The 21,654-nt window shown below is 38.7% G+C and overlaps 2 protein-coding genes across 2 annotated transcripts in view; both read left to right on the top strand.

Annotated features, from left to right (window-relative positions):
• Positions 1-12,503, top strand: part of Krit1 (KRIT1 ankyrin repeat containing) — a 72,265-nt gene extending 59,762 nt beyond the window's left edge. The window contains exon 16 of the mRNA XM_050129985.1: positions 12,375-12,503. Within this exon, the coding sequence (XP_049985942.1) occupies positions 12,375-12,380 (6 nt within the window). The 3' untranslated portion in view covers positions 12,381-12,503. The remainder of the gene's footprint in view (positions 1-12,374) is intronic.
• Positions 12,449-19,003, top strand: Lrrd1 (leucine rich repeats and death domain containing 1). Its single transcript, XM_050129986.1, has 2 exons — positions 12,449-14,311; positions 18,715-19,003. Exons 1-2 carry the CDS (start codon positions 12,449-12,451, stop codon positions 18,928-18,930), a joined length of 2,079 nt encoding a protein of 692 aa, XP_049985943.1. The 3' UTR covers positions 18,931-19,003.
• The last annotated feature ends 2,651 nt before the right edge of the window (positions 19,004-21,654 follow it).

Raw genomic sequence — 21,654 nt, forward strand, 5'->3', positions numbered from 1 at the left:
CCCTCCCACTCCCCCAAGCTCTCCCCGGGTTTTCCCTTCTCCTTACTCTCTCCCCTCTTCCCTTCCCCCAACTCTACTGCTAACCCTACCCCCACCCCGATGCTCCCAACTTTTGCCCAGCGATCTTGTTTGCTTCCAATTTCCAGGAGGATCTATATATGTTTTTCTTTGGGTTCACCTTGTTATTTGGCTTCTCTAGGCTTGTGAACTATAGGCTTAATGTCATTTGTTTATGGCTAGAGTCCACAATGAGTGAGTACACCATATTCATTTTTTTTAAAGATTTATTTATTATGTATACAACATTCTGCCTCCATGTATGCCCACACGCCAGAGGAGGGCGCCAGATCTCATTACAGATGGTTGTGAGCCACCATGTGGTTGCTGGGAATTGAACTCAGGACCTCTGGAAGAGCAGACGGTGCTCTAAACCACTGAGCCATCTCTCCAGTCCCCCCCATATTCATTTTTTGGGGGGTCTGGTTTATCTCACTCAGGTTAGTGTTTTCTATTTCCATCCATTTGCATGCAAAATTAAAAATGTCATTATTTTTTACCGCTGAGTAGTACTCAAATGTGAATATATTCCACACTTTGTTTATCCATTCTTCCATTGAGGGGCATCTAGGTAGTATCCAGGTTCTGGCTATTACAAATAAACCTGCTATGAACATAGTTGAACAAATGCTTTTGTAGTATGATTGGGCATCTCTTGGGTATATTCCCAAGAGTGGTATTGCTGGATCCTGAGGTAGATTGATTTTCAGTTTCCTGAGAAACTGCCACACTGATTTCCAAAATGGTTGCACAAGTTTGCATTCCCACCAGTAATGGATGAGTGTTCCCCTTACTCCATATCCTCTCCAGCAAAGGCTATCATTGGTGTTTGATTTTAGCCATTCTGACAGGTGTAAGATGGTATCTCAAAGTTGTTTTGATTTGCATTTCCCTGATCGCTAAGGAAGTTGAACATGACCTTAAGTATCTTTTGGCCATTTGAACTTCATCTGATGAGAATTTTCTTTTCAGTTCAGTACTCCATTTTTTAATTGTAACCCAATTAACATTTTAATGTCCAGTTTCTTGAGTTCTTTATATATTTTGGAGATCCCAGACCTTTGTCTGATGCGAGGTAGGTGAAGATCTTCTCCCATTCAGTAGGATACCTTTTTGTCTTAATGACAATGTTCTTTGATTTACAGAAGCTTCTCAGTTTCAGGAGGTCCCATTTATTCAATGTTGCTCTTGTTGACTGTGCTACTGGGGTTATACACAGGAAGTGGTCTGCTGTGCCCATATGTTGTAGAGTACTTCCCACTTTCTCTTCTATCAGATTCAGTGTGGTCAGATTGATATTGAGGTCTTTAATCCATTTGGACTTGAGTTTTGTGCATGGTGATAGATGTTGAAATAGGAAGCGGCGGGGCTGCGTCCCCAACACCCCGGCCACTTGGCTAGCTCATGCCCGAAATAACAACACACAAACTGTATTCATTTAACTGCTTGACCCATTTCTATCTAGCCTCTTCTAGGCTAACTCTCGCACCTGGACTAGCCCATTTCTAGTAATGTGTGTAAGTACCCCAAGGTGTGCTTACTGGGAAGATTCTAACCTACGTCCATCCTGGGGAGCTTCATGTGTCTGCCTCAGAGCGCAGAGCTATCGTGTCTATCCAGCAGAGCTGAGCATGCGTCTCTCTGGGAGCAGAGCAGAGTCTGACCTCACTTCCTCTTCCTTCTGTTTACTCTTCCCACCTATCTTTTAACCTATCAGGGCCAAGGAGTTCCTTTATTGCTTAACCAATGAAATCAACAGATTGATATATGACACTCCCACATCAGATAGATATGGATCTATTTTCATTCTTCTACAGGTTGACATCCAGTTATGCCAGCACCATTTGTTGAAGATGCTTTCTTTCTTCCATTGTATAATTTTAGCTCTTTTGTCGAAAATCAGGTGTTCATAGGTTTGTGTGTTAATATCCGGGTTTTCTATTCAATTCCATTGGTGGACATCTCTGTTGTCATGCCAATACCAAGTTGTTTTCAATACTGTAGCTCTGTAATAGAGTATGAAGTCAGGGATGGTAATGCCTCCAGACGTTCCTTTATTGTATAGGATTGTTTTAGCTATCTTGGGTATTTTATTTTTCCATATAAAGTTGATTATTGTTCTCTCAAAATCTGTGAAGAATTTTGTTGGGATTTTGATAAGGATTTTGTTGAATTTATAGATTGCCTTTGATAGAAGGCATTTTTACTTTGTTGATCCTACCCATCCAAGAGCATGAGAGATCCTTCCATTTTCTGGTATCCTCTTCCATCGTGAAAGGTGAAGTTTCTCTGATTTCCCTCTCTGCTTCTCTATCCTTTGTGTATAGGAGGGCTACTGATTTTTTGGAGTTGATCTTGTATCCTGCCACATCACTGAAGGTACTTCTCAGCTGTAGGAGTTCTTTGGAAGAGTTTTTGGGGTCACTGATGTACACAATCATATCATCTGCAAATAACAAAAGTTTGACTTCTTCCTTTCCAGTTTGAATCTCCTTGATCTCCTTATGTTCTCTTATTGCTATTGCTAGAACTTCAAGCACTATGTTGAAGAGATACGGTAAGAGTGGACAGGCTTGTCTTGTTCCTGATTTTAGTGGAATGGCTTTGAGTTTCTCTCCATTTAAGTTGATATTAGCTGTTAGTTTGCTGTGTATTGCTTTTATTATATTTAGATATGATCCTTGTATCCCTAACCTCTCCAAAACCTTTATCATAAAGGGTGTTCAATTTTGTCAAATGCTTTTTCAGTATCTAATGAAATTATTATATTTTTTTTCTGTCAGTTTATTTATATGATGGGTTACATTGATAGATTTTCGTATGTTGAACAAGCCCTTGAAGCCTACTTGAACATAATGGATTATTTTTTTGTTGTTTTCTTGGATTTAGTTTGCCAGTATTTTATTGAGAATTTTGCATCAATGTTCATGAGCGAGATTGGTCTGTAATTCTCTATCTTGGTTGAGTCTTTGTGTGGTTTTGGTATCAGAGTAACTATAGCTTCATAAAAAGAGTTTGGCAATGACTCTTCTGTTTCTATTATGTGAAACACCTTAAGGAGTGTAGGTATCAGCTCTTCTTGGAAGTTCTGGTAAAATTCTGCATTAAAACCATTTGGTCCTGGGCTTTTTTTGGTTAGGAGTTTTTTTTTTTTATGACAGCTTCTATTTTCTCACCACTTATAGGTCTATTTAAATTGTTCACTTGGTCTTGATTTAAATTTGGTATATGTTATTTATCTAAAAACAAGTCCATTTCTTTTACATTTTCCAACTTTGTGGCATATAGGGCTTTGTAGTAAGAACTAATGATTCTCTGAATTTCCTCAGTGTCTGTTGTTATGTCCCCCTTTTCATTTCTGATGTTGTTAATTTGCGGGTTCTCTCTCTGCCTTTTGATTAGTTTGGATAGGGGCTTGTCAATCTTGATGATTTTCTCAAAGAGAATGTTTCATTGATTCTTTGGATTGTTTTCTGTGTTTCTATTTTGTTGATTTCAGCCCTCAATTTGATTATTTCCAGACTTATACTCCTCCTGCGTGAGTCTGCTTCTTCTTTTTTTCTAGAGCTTTAAGGTGTGCTGTTAAGTCTCTAATGTGAGCTTTCTCCATTTTCTTTATGTGGGCACTTAGTGCTATGAACTTTCCTCTTAGCACTGCTTTCATAGTGTCCCATAGGTTTGAGTATGTTGTGTCTTTATTTTCATTGAATTCAAGGAAGACTTTAATTTCTTTCTTTATTTCTTCCCTGACCCAGGGGTGGTTCAGTAGTTGACTGTTCAGTTTTCATGAGTTTGTAGGCTTTCTGGGGGTAGAATTGTTGTTAAATTCTAACTTTATTCCATGGTAATCTGATAAGACACAGGTGGTTACTAAAATTATTTTGTATCTGTGGAAGTTTGTTTTGTTACTGATTATGTGATCAATTTTCAAGAAGATTCCATGAGATGCTGAGAGGAAAGTATATTCTTTCATATTTGGGTGGAGTGTTCTATAGATGTCTGTTAAGCCCATTTGATTCATTACCTCCATTAGTTCTCTTATTTCTCTGTTAGGTTTCTGTCTGGTTGACCTGTCCGTTGGTAAGAGAGGAGTGTTGAAATCTCCTACTATTAGTGTGTGGGGTTTGATATGTGCTTTGAGTTCTAAAAATGTTTCTTTTACATAAGTGGGTGCTTTTATATTAGAGGCGTAGATATTCAGGGTTGAGACTTCATCCTGATGAATTGTTCCTGTTATGAGTATAAAGTGTCCATTTCAATCTCTTCTGATTGATTTTAGTTTGAAGTCAATTTTGTTAAATATTAGTATAGTCACACCGCTTGTTTCTTAAGTCCATTTGATTGAAAAACCTTTTCCCAACCCTTGACTCTGAGTAAATGTCTGTCTTTGTGATTGAGATTTGTTTCTTGTAAACAAGAGAATGTTGGATCCTGCTTTAACATCCATTTTCTTAACCTTTTTATAGGTGAATTGAGACCATTGATATTAAGAGATATTAATGACCAGTGGTTGTTAACTCTGTTTTTTTTTTTTTTTTGGTTGTAGAGTTTGTGTGTTTCCCTTCTCTGGGTTGTGCTTGTGTAGTAGAGTTGTTAGATGTCTAAGTTATTGTGGGTGTTGTTGGCTTCCTTGGGTTGTGATTTTCTTTCTATTACTTTCTGTAAGGCTGGGTTTGTGGCTACATATTAAATTTGTTTTTAGCCTGGAATACCTTGTTTTCTCCGTTGATGGTGAAAGAAAGCTTGGCTGGGTATAGTAGTCTGGGCTTGCATCCATGGTCTTTTAGTTTCTGCAGCACATATATCCAAGACCTTCTGGCTTTCTTGATTTCCATAGAGAAGTCAGGTGTAATTTTGATAGGTTTCTTTTTATATGTTACTTGACCTTTTTCTTTTGCCACTCCTAATATTTTCTTTATTCTGTATGTTTTGTGTTTTGATTATTATATAGTGAGGGGATTTTTTTTGATCCAGTCTATTCGATGTTCTGTAAGCTTCTTGTACCTTCATAGGAATATCCTTCTTTAGGTTGGGAAAGTTTTCTTATATAATTTTGTTGAATATATTTTCTGGGTCTTTGAGCTGTAATTCTTCTCTTCTATCCCTATTATTCTTAGATTTGGTCTTTTCATGGTGTCCCTGGTTTCCTGGATGTTTTGTGTTAAGAATTTGTTGCATTTGCTGTTTTCTTTGATCAATGAGTTTATTTCCTCTGTAGTATCTTCAGCATCATGAGATTCTTTCTTCTATCTCTTGTATTCTGTTGGCTATACTTGTCTCTGTAGTCCCTGTTCATTTACCCAGATTTTCCATATTCAGCTGTCCCTCTGTTTGTGTTTTCTTCATTACCTCAATTTCAGTTTTCAAGTCTTGAACTGTTTCCATTGCCTGTTTGATTGCTTTTTCTTGGCTTCCTAGGGTATCTTTGAGGGATTTATTCATTTCTTCAAACTTTTTGTTATTCTTCTCATCCATTTCTTTAAGGGAGTTTTTCACATCCTGTTTAAGGGACTCTATCACTTTCATAATGTTACGTTTAAAGACTATTTCTTCTACTTCTTCTGGATTAGGGTGTTCAAATCTTCCTGTTGTATGTTCACTGGATTCTGGTGTTATCATGTTGTTGTTCAGATTGCTGGAGGAATTCTTGCATTGGCGCCTGCCCATCTCTTCCTTCAAGGAGAGTCTTGTCAGCTTGGTCCGATCTTGGCTGTGGCTACCTGTGTACTTGGGGTTTTTATTGGTCTGCCCTCTCTTTGGTCCCCTCAGCACTGGAGTTTCTCAGATCCTCCCCACCCTGGAGTAGGCTGTGGTGGTCGATCTAAGGTCCCCGCAAATGGAAAGAAGTGCTTGGGGGCAAGCTGGGATGGGATAAGTAGAGAAAGGCAGCAGCCAGGGAGAAGCCCCGCTGAATGGTCAGAAAGTTTAGGGGATTGGGGGGTGCCTGTGCTCTGTTGCCAGAGAGTCCGACCAGCTAGTAGGGCACTCACTTACCCCTCCTGAGGGATGGAACTTCTGGTACAGGTTCAGGCCACTTGCTGGCCAGGTACCTTGCAGACAAAAGGGAGGGCTTGCTGGGTGCAGGCTCAGTGGGGCAAAGAAACTCCTGCAGCAGTTGCACTCACCACTTTGTCTCCAGACCCTCAGCACTGAAGCAGGCTGAGTTGGGGGGAATCCTATGACCCCGCAGATGGAAAGGTGCTTGGGGGCCAAGCTGGGATGGGATAAGAAGAGAAAGGCAGTAGCCAGGGAGAAGCCCCCGCTGAATGCCCAGAAAGTTTAGGGTAATGGAGGGTGCCTGTGCTCCTTTTCCAGGGCATCGGGCAGGCTTCCAGTCAGGCTCACACTCACCCCTCTGGAAGGATGGATCTTCCTGGAACTAACTCTTGTATACGAGGCTGGCCTCAAACTCACAGAGATCCGCCTTCCTCTGCTTCCCAAGTGTTGGGATTAAAGGCATACACCACCACCTAGCTAAAAACACTCTTCCATAATATAAATGTACCAAACTCTCTTTCACAATATAAATGTACCATGAGCTGAAGACCATGAGCTGAAGACTTTTAAATGGTACCATGAGCTGAACACTTTTAAATGGTTCAAATTAGCATGGGGCATGATAATCCATGCTGTAAGTCTGGCACCTAATAGTATTCTGTATACATGATAATAAGTTTCTCCACTGATGTAGTTAGCCTGATCAAGCTGAACTGAAAAAGCAAAACATTGTTGTTTTATTTGAGCAAAACTCCCACCCGGGTGAGTTCCCCAGCTCCAGAGATTGAGGCTGGAGAAGTCATACTTCTTATATGCATGCTTATATACCCTGTAGGTAAAGGGTGTTGACATGTCTATCACAAGCTGGGTTTGTGCCCAAGTATGGTCAAAAGCTGAGTGCTTTAGAAGGGGTCTTCGGCTACTTGCAACTTCAGAGAAGGAGATGCCACAGCCATCAAGAATGTGGAACTGGGTTTTCTGGCACCTTTTCTTTGTTGGAGATTCTCTGAGAAGGTTGGGTTTGGAGAGACAGGAATGGGGTTCTCCTGGTCAAGCAGAAGGTTCCAGCCAAATAGTACCCAGTCCAAATTAAGGCCGGGTGTGATGATCCGTGCTGTAAGTCTAGCACCCAGGTGGCAAAGGTGAAAATGGAAAAACTCACAAGTTCACATCAACCTGGGCCACAGAGAAAGCTACTGTCCATATAAAACAGTAGCTCTTCGGGTTTTATTTAAATCACAAAGAAGAGTAGCTTATTTACATAAAAATAGCCAAATACTTGGAAATAAAAACCACCATACACTTGGCTTCTTGAACTCTGGTATTCAACCCCATGTGGTCAACTCTAACTGAAATCCAAGCAAAACATTTTGTGAAACCTGATATGCTGATTTCAAAATTGATGTGAGAATGTAAAGGACTGAGAAAAGCCACCATTGCTTTGGCATAAAAGCTACAGTGAGGACACTCACCCTATCAAATATCAAGATGTGATATTAGTAGAAACTTGGAAAAGTAAAGAGGAAACAGGCTCTCATGCAGGACGCACTTCCACCCATACTCCAGGAAACTTTGACTGAGGTTGCACCATCCTTTAAGTGGTTGGGTACAGTTGACTAGGCATAGGAACAAACAAATCCTTATCGTACAGCCTCCAGAGTACAACTTCCACATGATGTAGATAACTAACTAAAAAACAAACAACCTACTCTCTGTCCCACCTCTGTAAATTGTCGTTCGGTTAAATCTTCCTCATGTTACCAGTTTGAGTGTATCCTTTTTCTTCTGTGGAATTCTGTAATGAGAGCCTTTGGGGTTCAGAGAGAAAGTAACAGCCAGTGAAAGTCTGAGGACAAATTTATCTCTCACTCTGTGCTGTTCTGAATCAGTTGTTAATTGTTCTGCTTCTATTTTAATTCTCCTGGCCTTCCTCTTAATTTCTTCTATCCTTTTCCCCTCTATTCTAAAAACTCTTCTCCTTAAGGAGTCTTGAAGCAATAAAAAAAAATTTATAAGGGTTACCTCTCATTGGTCAAAAGCACATTTTTAGAGTAAGCGATATGGAGCTGAACCATTGCCATAGCAACACAAGATTCCAAAGTTATAGGAATAAGACTGATAACCAGATGGGGAGGGGGCACAGTACACAGTGACAAATTTTGAGGCATAGGTCTATTGTTAACATATTTGAGAAACAGAATTGTTTTTCTTAGGGTGCTCTGTATAGTAACCTTGGTTGGACATCTGTGATTCTGACCTTTTATATAGCTGTAAAGTTTTAAGCTTATAATCTATTTACAAAAAGCCTTTAGTCTAGTTTAAAATTATTCTTAGGTGAAAGTGAGCTAATTGTGTGTAGTAGTTAGTTGAGCCAAAAGGAACAAATCAGGGTTTTAAGTATCTATAGTTCTCATAGAACAAATAGATCTAGTTATGAAGCATGTCCTAATACATATTTTATACACCAAAATTATATAACTAAATGAAAAAATAATGTTCCTGACTGCCCATGGATATATGTGCCCATAAACTGAGATGTAATCATGAAATTATATATACACATTGAATAAAAATACATAGTAATTGGGAGATATCATAGCTGTTATTGTACAAATGAAATTACAGATGAAAGCAACCATTTTCAGAGTCAGTTATCTGCAAGCCTTGCTGATGGGGTACCCCATCAGCGAATACTTCCTCTGGTGAGGTGACATCTGAATTATCAATTGCTATGAGCTGTAATTTTGTCATGGCTTGTGATAAACACTCCTGACAATTCTGTTACCAAAAGAAAAAGGAAGAAAGTTTTTTTTTTAATTTAAAAATATTTAATTTAATTTCCCATATTGCTTATGGCTGTGAGTTATTAAACTTTATCTTTCAGGAAAACAGCACTATTGGATGACTGGCATTTTGAGGAGTTCAGTCTTCTGAAGGTCATTGCATTAATAATTTTTTAAGTCTAGGCATGGAGCTCACTGATAGATTGCATGCCTAATGTGTGAGGCTGAGGTCCTGCAAATTATTTTTTCAATTAAAAATGCAAAATATAGCTGTGTATGTTGGTATATTCTTATAAATTCAAGACCAGCCTTGGTTACCATAAATAAATAAATAATAAACAAACAAACAAACATTGTCAAGGTCTTTCCCTTCCTTGATTAGCATTACTCCTAGTGTTTATTTTTTAAAGCTATTATGAATCGGCTATATTTCTGTTTTATTTCATAGCAATCTCATTACAGAGATCCAGAGAATTTGCTGATTTTTCTGGTAATATCTTTTACGGTCTTTTAAGTCTTCAATTACAGAGTTTGTAAATAGGGCTAATTTAACTTCTTTCTTACAAATGATGTGCTGACTAGTTTTATTTCGACTTGACACAAACTTCAGTCACTGGTGAGGACAGCACCTCAATTGAGAAAATGAGTCCATAAGACCTACTTGCAGGCAGGCCTGTAGGAAATTTTCTTAATTAGTGATTAGTGAAAGCACCCAGCTAATTGTGGGTAGTGCCAACCCTGGCTGGAGGTCCCGAGTTCTTTAAGAAAGCAGGATGAACAAGTCATGGAGAGTAAGCAAGCAAGCAACCGCTCTTGAAGGCATTTGCATCAACCTGCCTCTGGGTACCTGCCCTGCTTGAGTTCCTGTCCTGATTTCCTTCAATGAATAGTGATATGGAAGTGAACCCAAGTTGCTTTTGGTCATGATATTCATCCCAGAAATAGAATTCTTTTTTTCCTCCAGCAATAGAAATCTTAACTTTCCTTTCTCTATTCTTATTTATTATAATGCTTATAATATTAGTGTTATACTGATATATGCATGTAGTATCTTCCAACTTCATATATGTTAAATATGTGTTTGATATATATAATATATACCATTTATTAATTTTAACTAAGTTCCTTTTTGTTGTAGCATGAGTGTGAAATGTTCCTCTTAAGCTAATGTGTTTGACCACTTGATCCCCAGCCGGTGGTACTGTCTTCCCAAAAGGTTATGGAACCTTTAGCAGGTGGAACCCTGTTGGAGGAAATGTGTAATCAAGGATGGTTCTTGAGTTTTTATAGCTTGGCTCCACTTCTTGTTCTTTCTTCACTTCTTAACTGTGGATACAATATGATCATTTGCCTCCTGCTCCTGCAATCCTCGTTCCCTCTGACATGCTGGACTATAAGGCAAAACGGATCCTTCCCCACTTAAGTTGCTTTTGTCACAGCAATAAAAGCAACTATTGTTCTCAGTTTCTTTAGGAATTTTTTTTTTATCATGACAGGGCACTGAACTTTGTTAAATACCTTTTTTGGATCTATTGAGATGACCATGTAAATATCTAACCTCAAATCTGTTTTTATGATTTATTACATTTATTGATTTGTATTTGTTTCTGCTGAACCAACCTAACCTCTCGGTGATAAAAATCAAGTCAGCCTTGACATAACTTCTTAGTGAGCTCTTGAATTTAGTTTATAAGTACATTATTGACTATTCATCAGAGTATTTGCTCTATGGTTAAAAGTTCCAGCACTCCACAATGAAGAGAAAATCCTTTCCAACTGTGGTGGTTTGAAAGAAAATAGCCCTCAAAATGAGTGACACTATTAGGAAGTGTGGTCTTGTTGGAGGAAGTGTGTCACTGTGGAGACAGGCTTTGAGGTCTCATATGTGCTCAAGATACTGCCCAGTGTCTCAGTTCACTTCTTGTTGCCTTTGAATCAAGCTGTAGAATTCTCCAGCAACATGTCTACCTGCATGTTGTCACTCCCAGCCATCATACTCCCCTCCATGATGACAATGGACTAAACCTCTGAAACTGTAATCTGCCACCTCAATGAAATGTCTTTCTTTATAAGAGTTGCCATGGGTCATGGTTCCTCTTCACAGAAATAGAAACCCAAACTAAGACACTAACTGTATGTAAGACAGGAGGTTGATAACTAGACTATGTAAAGAACTGTAAAAATTAAACATCGTTAGGTCCCAAAGAATCACCCAGAAAGTCTACATAAGTTATAAGACTGATTGGCCCATTAGCTCAGGCTTCTTATTAACTCTTATAACTTATATTAACCCATTATTCTTATTTATGTTAGCCATATGGCTCAGTACTTTTTCCAGCAGGGCAGGTCACATCTTGCTTCTTCCACGGTCTGGGCAGGACTGGAGAAAAAGCTTCCTTCTTCCCAGAATATTCCTGTTCTCATTGCCCTGCCTCTACTTCCTGTCTGGTTGTCCTGCCTATACTTCCTGCCTGGCTATTGGCCAATCAGCATTTATTTAAAACGTAATTGACAGAATACATCATTATCCCACACCACTTTCTTTTTTTTTTTTTTTTTTTTTTTTTTTTTTTTTTTTTTTTTTAGAAAACAAGAACACCCATAGTCCATTTTGGGGGAATTTGGACATAGTATTCCAGGCTACTTACTGCTGGTTAGGGGTGCTGATATTCTTATGGGGACATAAAAAATTTAGAATTATGATCAAGTCCTGACTGGAGTATCCTGTGAGTCTTGATCATCTCAGGCAGCAGTCTTGAATTTGTTCTGGATGTAGAAATCAGACATCCAGGCCATCTGTTCCTACCGGAGATTTCTCAGTTGGTCTTCCTTGATCCAAACCTGTTTTTTCTTAACTCCGAATGAATCCACAGTCTCTCATTTCCTGTGGAAACAAAAGCAAAATCTCTTCTCCAAAGTAACATACCTTTTGACTTCAATTTTGAAGTCAAGGTATTTTCAAAATACCTATCTTGGGTTAATTCAGCAGCGTTTATAAGAAAATATCTTTTGGCAGCTGTTATTCCTTCCTCAGCATTCAAACAATTTAAATAGAGCAACAGTATCCAGATTCTCTGTGTGTTTTCCATCTTTATACAGAATTGTCCCACACCAGAGAGTAGTGACACACAGCTTTAAGCCCAGTAAGCACACTAGTTTGCCATAGAAACCCAGCAGTGGTGGTGCATACCTTTAATCCCAGCCCTTAGAGGGCATATAAAACATGAGAGAGCTCTCAGACACAATCTCATTCTGAGGATTTCTGTAGTATCACCATTTTCAGACTGAAGTAGAGGAAAGAGTCAGTAGCTGGCTGCTTTGCTTTTCTGGTCTTCAGGTTGAACCCCGATATCTGTCTCTGGGTTTTATTAATCATTCTAGCTACAGGTGGCTGGTGTTCTGCAGAACAGAGCTAGGGATGAAACTAGAGGATTGGATTTGAAGAGAATGAGAGAGGGATGAGCTATCCAGTTAGCCCACAAGTGTGATTTTAACATCTTTATTACACTTATTTTAATGTCAACATTTGTCTTGTAGGTTTAAAGGAAAAAAAGAACATGGAAAAGTAGAGTTATAGTCTTGAGTTGGTGGAAGAGATACCAGTAAATAAGATGTCAGAAGATGAGGATAGCTCGGACTCTGGAAGAGCCACTAGATCCGGATCACCAGAGGAGACTGGATTTATTGAATCACCAGACCCCTTAAATGAAGCTTCTCCTTATTCTGAAAGGAGCGATTCTAGTCATATTTATGAAACAAGTTCTTCAAAGGGCACAGAACAGTCAGCAGCTTCCTCTCCAAACCAACTTAACAGTGATGAAGAGAATAATAAAAACATTCCATTTTCTGATACCAACATAGCAGATGTCACCCCACTGTCCCGAAACTCCGTGTCATCAGAGACGAAGGCAACGGAAGACTATCAAAATGTTGGATTTCCATCTGGGGAAAATCAGAAAGAATTTGACTTAGAGACAGATAACTTTGCAGTTAATCTTGAGGCCAAGGGTTTACAAGAATTCCCTGTGGACATTTTAAAAGTCAAATATGTAAAATATCTGTATTTAGATAAGAATCAAATAAAAACTTTCCAAGGGGCAGATCCAGGAGATCTGCTAGGACTTGAGATTCTGTCCCTGCAAGAAAATGGATTGCCATCAATCCCCATGGAAATTCAGTTATTTCACAACTTAAGGATACTAAATGCCAGTTACAACCAGATATCATGCATACCTAAAGAACTATTACAACTTAGGAATATGACACAACTCTTTTTAAATAGTAATTTTATTGAGGATTTACCTACTGCTGGCTTGGAAAGTCTTAGAAATTTGGAAATTTTAAGTTTAGGTAAAAATATGTTAACACATATACCAGAGTCTTTGTCTAGTTTGAAGAACTTGCAAATTCTTAATCTGGAATATAACCAATTGACAATATTTTCCAAGTCCCTATGCTTCCTTCCAAAACTGGTTTCACTAAACCTTACTGGAAACATGATAGGCAGTTTGCCAAAAGAAGTTAGGGAGCTGAAAAACTTAGAAACCTTTTTAATGGATCATAATAAACTTACCTTTTTGTCTGTGGAAATTTTTCAGCTGCCCAAAATAAAAGAACTTCATCTAGCTGACAATAAATTGGAAGCTATTTCAAACAAAATTGAGAATTTCAGACAACTCAGACTTCTTAACCTTGATAAAAACTTATTGAAAAACATGCCAAAGAAAATTTCCCACTGTGTAATGTTGGAATATCTTAGTCTTAGTGATAATAACATAGAAGAGCTTCCTAGGAAAATCCATAGGCTTAAAAATTTGAGACAGCTCCATGTAAACAGAAATAAAATGATAAAAATGGCTGAGGAAATCTCACATCTTAATAACATAAACAGCCTGGAGTTTTCAGGCAATCAAATCACACACATTCCAATTGAAATAAAAAACTGCAAAAAAATAACCAGAGTTGAATTGAATAACAACAATATAATGTACTTCCCAGTGGGGTTGTGTGCTTTACCGGCACTTGACTACCTGAGTTTTAATGGAAATTATATTTCAGAAATACCTATGGATATATCATTTAGTAAGGAACTGCTTCATTTAGAGTTGAATAGAAACAAACTCCCCATATTTTCAGAGCACTTGTGTTCTCTCACTAATCTTGAATACCTGGATCTTGGTAAAAACCAAATAAAGATAATTCCACCCTGTATCTCTGCCATGGTGTCACTCCATGTGCTCATTCTGTCTGGTAATAAGTTTGAAATTTTTCCAAAGGAACTGTGTGCTTTAAAAAACTTGCAAGTACTTGATATTTCAGAAAATTACTTACAGAAAATACCTTCAGACATCTCTAAACTGAAAGGGATCCAGAAATTAAACTTCTCGAGCAATCAGTTCACACATTTTCCTGTTGAACTGTGCCAACTTCAAACCCTGGAGGAGCTGAATATGAGTCAGACGAATGGGAAAAAGGTAAGAGTGCTCTCTTGGGTTTGGTGGGGAGAGCGACTAGAGGAGTCTCAACCTGAGACACATTGTACTTGTGTCCTTACTAGCTTTACGTTAACTTGACACAAGCTAGAGTCATCAAAGAGGAGGGAGCCTTGATTGAGAAAATGCCTCCATGAAATCCAGCTGTAAGGCATATTCTTAAGTTATCAAAGGGGAAGGACCCAGCCTATTGTGGGTGGCACCACCCTGGGCTGGTGGTTCTGGATTCAATAAGAAAGCAGGTTGAGCAAGCCATGAAGAGCAAGACAGTAGGCAGCTCCCCTCCATGGCCTCTGCATCAACTCCTGTCTCCAGGTTTTTACCCTGTATGAGTTCCTGCCCTCACTGCTTTTGATGATGAACTGTCATATGGAACTGAGAGTGGAATAAACACTTTTCTTCCCAAGTTGCTTTTGGTCATGGTGTTTCATCACAGCAGTAGCGACCTTAACTAAGACAACATGGAAGTTCTTTTGTGTGTATTTTAAATAAGTGGAATGCTCTATGTTTGAAAACATGACCTAGAGACAGAACTCTCTACACAAAAGCTTTTCAGGACAACATTTCATTCGAATGCAATGGGAAACAAAGTAGATAATTTTGTAGATTGCTTTCTATTTAGTTCATTGGGGAAATTTTAAGTTGTATGTGTCTTGTACATGTATGCATTCCTGTAGTGTGTACATGGATGCATGTGGGTGCACATGGGTGCATGCAGAAGCCAAAGGTCTCTTCAGTTTTTTTTTCCTATTTTTTGTTTGTTTGGGTTTTTGAGATTTTAGACAAGGTCTCAGTGTGTAGCTCTGGCAGTCCTGGAATTTACTGTGTCGACTGGATTGGCCTTGACCTCATAGAGATCAACCTGTTTTATTTCTTCTTTGATTGCTGGAATTCATTGTGTCACCATGACCATTGATTCTACCTAATTTTTTTTGAGACAATCTCTCACTGAACCTGGAGATCATGGATTGGCTAGACTAGTTGTTCACTAAATGTGTCTCCACCTCAACCCTTCTGCACTGGGGTCATATGCATGGTCCCAGCTTTCCAGTGAGTGCAGGGGATTCAAACTCAGATCTTCATGCTTTCAGACACTTTATTTACTGAGTCATCTACTGACTCCTATTGTAAGAAGTTTTAAAGTTTGCAAATCATATAAACACATTATTGAGCTGGGAATATGGTTCATTGGCAGCATTTTGACAACTCATGCATGACTCTGGGTTTGATCTCCACTGCCATAATGCATCACTGAAAAATCTAGAAAATTGAGATGATAGAAATTTTCCACAGACATATCATAATAAAACTATTATATATTGTTTTAGTGTACTTTTAGTCTGTTTTTCAGTTATAGACTACAAATTCAATTTAAAATTTTATTCGATATAAGCATTTATCCTTAACAGAACATAATAATATTCCCAATAACTTTTATAATAATACATGATTTATGTAATAGTCCTCTGAAAGTCTTTTCTTCATGATAATGCTTTAGTAAATTTCTTCATAAATATATTTTTCATATTTCAAACTGTTTTCTTTGGAAATTACTCCTAGAAATGTATCGGTTAATTATTTGCTTATTTACTTCTTACTACCTATTTACTGAGGTGTTGGAAACAAACCCATTCCTCACATAGTAGGTAAGTTCTCTGCTACTAAACTATACCTCAAACTTTGGAAATATTTTTTTAAATTACTGATATATCCTTAAATCTCAATAAGCACAGCTATCACCTGACCATCTTTAATGCTAGATTATTATTCAGAGCAAAATCCCTCTAAAATCTGTTCTTAAAAAAATCTTCCTTTTTGCTCAAAAATAATCTCTATTATCTATGGCTCAGAACCAAAGTTATCTGGCTTTTACATCTTATACCTACTATGTAATACATTTTCAGCAAGTCTGCCACAGTAGCAGTGTGTGTCCTAAGTAAATGGAATGAAGAATGAGACAAAATGTAGTAAAGTTACTTTGTATTAAATACACATTTTGATTCTTCAATATAATTACCAGCTAATTTGACTAGTTTCTGTTAAGTACTTTTGAGTATCTCTTGCAATGTCTTGTGACTCCTCTAGACTATGTCCCTAACTGTAGTTGGAACTTTCTTTGGCCACCAATCAGCTCCCAAATAAAGCACAGAGACATTATTAATTAGGATTGCTTAGCCTTAGTTGAGGCTTATCCCACTAGCTCTTATAACTCAATTTAACCTGTTTCTGTTCATCTACATTTTGCCTTTGGGTTTTTTACCTTTTTTATTATGTATTCCTGCTTTATCCATGTCTGGATGGCTGGCCCCTGGTGTCTCTTCTTTCTTCCCTTTCTCACCTGAGCCTAGATTTCTTCTCCTACTCATTCTCTCTGTGCGCTAGCCCTGTCTATCCCTCCTCTGCCTGGCTATTGGCCATTCAGATTTTTATTAGACCAGACAGGTGCCTTAAACAGGGAAGTAGAACAGCAATCTTTATCTAGTTAAACAAATATTCCTCAACATAACAAACGCCACACATCTTTACTGCCTTAAACAAATATTCCACAATATAAACAAATGCAACACTTTTTTACCTAGTTAAATGAATATTCCACAGAATAAACGAATGCAACATATCTTTACATAGTTAAACAAATATCCTATTGCATAACACCAACTTTTCATTAACTGTTTGATGTCATCACACCTACTTGTCACACACATAATCCCTAGCACTCTAGTTCCACAGTTGATAATTTCCCCTGGAATTTTTAATGTCAGTTTCTCTGTCTTCACCCTGTGCTTGCTGACTTATTTTTCTGTTTATCAGGCCTTGTCAAACTCATCAGATTTCATTCCAAAAGATTTTTTTTTAAAAGTACTTATTCTATTTTATGTGTATGAGTGTCTTGCTTCAGTGTATGTGTGTATAAAGCCTGCTTGAATCTCATGGAAGACAAAAGAAGGTGTCAGATACCTTGGAACTGGAGTTAAAGTTGATTGTGAATTGCTGTGTAGGTGCTGAGAATAAAACTTCAATCCTTTCCAAGAACAGCAAGGACTCTTAACTGGTAAACAATGTCTTCAGTTCCACAGGGGACTGATATTAGTGTTTTCTGTTTGGCATGATGGCATATGACTGCAATCCAACACTCACAAGGCTGAGCAAAAGGATAGTAGGTTGAACCTGGAATGCAGAGTAAGACTGTCTAAAAAAGGAAGGGTGGAAGAAAGGAAAGAGAAAGAAAAAAGGAAGAAGAAAAGAGGGAGGAAGGAAATTTAGGATCAAAGTAGTTGCCCAAAGCACCAGTCAAGTCTTTACAACATCATTTTAAAAGTCATTAGATGGGAAAACATTGTTTATAAGAATCCTTCTTGCCAGGCGATGGTGGCACATACCTTTAATCCCAGCACTCAGGAGGCAGAGGCAGGTGGATCTCTGTGCGTTGGAGGCCAGCCTGATCTATAAGAGCTAGTTCCAGGACAGGATCCAAAGCTACAGAGAAACCCTGTCTCGAAAAACAAACAAGCAAACAAAAAGAGAATACCTAAAGGACTAGCTGATTCAAAAGTCATTCAATTTTCAAAAAGAACATTCGTTTGAGGGTAATTCAATGACAGGCCTACTGACCTATGCTGATCTTATTTTTGCTACATAAACTTGGCCCTCAGTCTTGCATAATCTTGCTTACTTACGTATTTCTATGAAGTTCTTAACACTTCTCCGTAATGGACACCTCCTCATTAATCCTATTTATGTATGATGTTTATCCTGCTTTACATAACGTACTTCAGTCCTACTCATTCTTATGTGTGTGTTTGCGTATGTGTGTTTGTGTCGTATGTGTGTATGGGTGTTTGTGTTGTGTGTGGTATGTATGTATTCCTGTGATTTGTGTGGTGTGTTGTGTGTATATGTGTTGTATGTGTGTATGTATGTGTTGTATTGTGTATGTGTACGGGTTCTGTGTGGTGTATATGTGTGGTGTATACACATGTGTAAGGATGGGTGTCTTCCTATATTGTTCTCTGTGATGAGAATAAGATAAAGTGTGACTGAGTAGTTAAAAAAACTTCAGGGAAGAACAAAAGACAAGGCAGCATTAACCCTAGGGAAACAAGAAAGACGAGAGTGGGTGACAGTTGGGGTGTGGGAAGAAAGAGGTTCATAAGCAACAGGGCTAATTAGGGAGCACTGATAAGACCATGAGTTACATGGGTGCTAAACAAAAGTTTGAGGATTTTTAGAATGTAAAGTCACAAAGAATCTGTGACAGAATGAAAATATCTCCTTAGGAAAAGGTTAAAACAAAACTTTATTTTTCCACTGTTTTCAAAAGGAAAATGTAGTGATACAAATACTTATGGATTTTTAAAATCATCATTGTTTAATCATCCTTGCAGTTAACAAGACTTCCAGAAGAGCTGTCTAATATGACTCAACTCAAAACACTTGATATCTCGAACAATGCCATCAAAGAGATTCCAAGAAATATAGGGGAGTTGAGAAGCCTGGTTAGTCTACATGCAAATAACAATCAAATAAGTTCTCTGCCACCATCCTTTCTGTCTTTAAAAGTTCTACAGCACCTAGACCTCAGAGGTACGTGTCAAGTATAATAAGCAATATGAATCTGTAAGTAGAACATTGATGCTAAATTTCAGATTTTGCTGACGAAAGCATATCAGACAGTGCATTAAGTGGGCATCAGAAGGAGAGGGGCACACAGTGCGTTCCCAGTAGCAAGAAATGAACATGAAGATGAAGAACTGATTTCTTGCCTTGAAAGCCCTAGATATGGAAACAGAAGGAAACAGGTGCTGTGGTGGGGGAAATGGGAGAAGTGGGGGGAACTTTAGGTGGGAAGTGGGGGGCAATACAGAGGGAGTGGGGAGCAGAAGTAATACTATGAATGTTTGGAAAAGGCATAAGGGATCATATATTATGTTTATAATTTAGATGAAGTTATGCTATTTGGGGTGATAGTGCTTCCTCCAAAAGCCATGGACTATCTAATGAAAACTACACTACCAAGCATGAGAAACATCTTTTCTAGCTTTTGGTCAGGGGAGCCCAAGAGAACCCCAAAGCCATCAATGTGGACTACTGCTATTGCCCTTAATTCCCTCCCAGAATTGGAATGTAAGACCCTATTGCTCAAGACACCATATACTTTGGTCACAGGTCTTGGAAGACTCGAGCTGAAATAAATCTGGAAGCCTCCTCCCCGAGAACTAGCTCTCATCTTATCAGAAAGTATTATGCAAGTTGTCAAGGGAGGAGAGGGACTGGTAGTCCTACAGAGCTACAAAGCCCATGAAACAGAAGAATGAATGGACCGCCAAGATAATCACAAAAGTCAAAATAGTGGCCCTTTACTTTGGGGTAATTAAACAGCTGTCTAATTGGACTGAAGGCCCACTCAACATGGTGATATTTGTAGGAGGAGGACCTACTTGTTTGTCCTGGCCACCTGGCTAGCTTAGCCCCGAAATAACCACACAGAAACTGTATTAATTAAATCACTGCTTGTTCCATTAGCTCTAGCTTCCTATTGGCTAACTCTTACATCTTAATTTAACCCATTTTTTAATCTGTATATCATCACGAGGTTGTGGCCTACCAGCAAAGTTCTGGCATGTCTGACTCTGGTGGCGGCTCCATAGCATCTTCTGATTCTGCACTTTTTTCTCCCAGCATTCAGTTCTATCTTCCCTGCCTATCTAAGTCCTGCCCTATCAACAAGCCAAGGCAGTTTCTTTATTCATTAACCAAGAAAAGCAATACATAGACAGAAGGACTTCCCACACCAGGTATTCATGCCTAGTACTGTAGCCCTAGCCAACTACCAGTGACTACCCAAGACGAGTGTCTAAACAGTTTCTTAAACCAATACAATTTTACTGTTTTCTAAATACTTATCCTTTCACCCCTCATCAAAGCATCTTCTTTTTACAATAGACGGAGACTATTAAAAAGATCACAACTGGATAAAATGCAAGGAATAAGTGACTATGGGGTTCTCAACCCCAATTGATATATGTGTAAAGTAACATCCAAGGCTTAGGGGAAATTGTGGAAGAAGGGGCAGAAAGAGTCAGAGGTGAGGATGTCTGCTATTACATTGTATCCCCTAGGCACCATAGACAGAGAAGCTGCACCCATGAACTCTCAACAGTACGGTTGGTTGAACAAGACTGGCATAATGACAACCGTAGTTGACAGTCCACTGTAGACAGGGGAAATTCCACATGACCCAACCACTAGGTGAAAGGCTATAGGCTTTGTGACTACAGAGAGGTTCAACGTTCTCTATGGACAAGCTCCCACATAGGTTGTTCAATCCTAAATGGCCATCCCTAGACACAGTACATATGAATAAAGCTAATGGACTCAGTGGGTTACATATACATATATACCATACTCATGTATATACACACATGTAATAATAAAGAAGAGATCATGAGTTTGAAAGAGGAGTTAGAAGTGGGAGAGGTAGATATGATGTAGATGCAGTACTTACGTATGAAGTTCTCAAGAAATAACTATTAAAAAGAAAGAGAAAAAAAATACCAACAAAAAATTTCCCCAGAACCTTTTGCTCTGTTGCAGATTGAAACTCCCAACTGGAACTATAGTCCCTGAAGATGGTTGAGTATAACATGAGGGCCAGCTTGTTGGGGTTTTCTGTCCTGCCTGGTACCCCACAGCGGGAAAGCTCCAAAGAAAATCACACAGAGAGTCTACAATAGGTTATAAACTGATTGGCCCATTGGCTCAGGCTTATTGTTAGCTCTTGTAGCTTATATTAACCCATTATTCTTATCTATGTTAGCCACATGGCTTGGTACCTTTCTCAGCCGGGTATATCACTTCCTGCTTCTCGGTGGTCTGAGCAGGAATGGGAGGAATGGGCTTCCTCCTTCCCAGAATTCTGTTCTCATCGCCCTACCTCTGCTTCCTGTCTGGTTGACCCACCTATACTTTCTGCCTGGCCAATCAACATTTATTTAAAACATGATTGACAGAATGCAGACAATTCTCCCACACCAGTTGAGTTAGGACATCAAGACAGAATGGCCAGGGGCATGGTACCCTGCTCTTCAGACTGGAACAGTTCTCTGTTGTTCCATATTAGAATTAGAAAATAGTAAAACCCTCATTGTCCACTATGTTCAGCTGTGAACTCAAGAACAATGGCAATGGGTTTTTGATCCTATTGCACGAACTGGCTTTGTGGGAGCCTAGGCAGTTTGGATGCTCACCTTACTAGACCTGGATGGAGGTGGGTGGTCCTTGGACTCCCCACAGGGCAGGGAAACTTGATTGCTCTTTGGACTAAC

Source organism: Alexandromys fortis, unplaced genomic scaffold (genome assembly GCF_014885135.2).
Source record: "Alexandromys fortis isolate MF-2015 unplaced genomic scaffold, M_Fortis_MF-2015_v1.1 scaffold_310, whole genome shotgun sequence".
Lineage (NCBI taxonomy): Eukaryota > Metazoa > Chordata > Mammalia > Rodentia > Cricetidae > Alexandromys > Alexandromys fortis.

Bases quoted from the DNA above. Each gene is read 5' to 3' on its own strand.
- Lrrd1 (XM_050129986.1), top strand. From the start codon at position 12,449: ATGTCAGAAGATGAGGATAGCTCGGACTCTGGAAGAGCCACTAGATCC. The intron at 14,312-18,714 runs GTAAGAGTGCTC...TCATCCTTGCAG, and splicing joins GTCAGACGAATGGGAAAAAG to TTAACAAGACTTCCAGAAGA.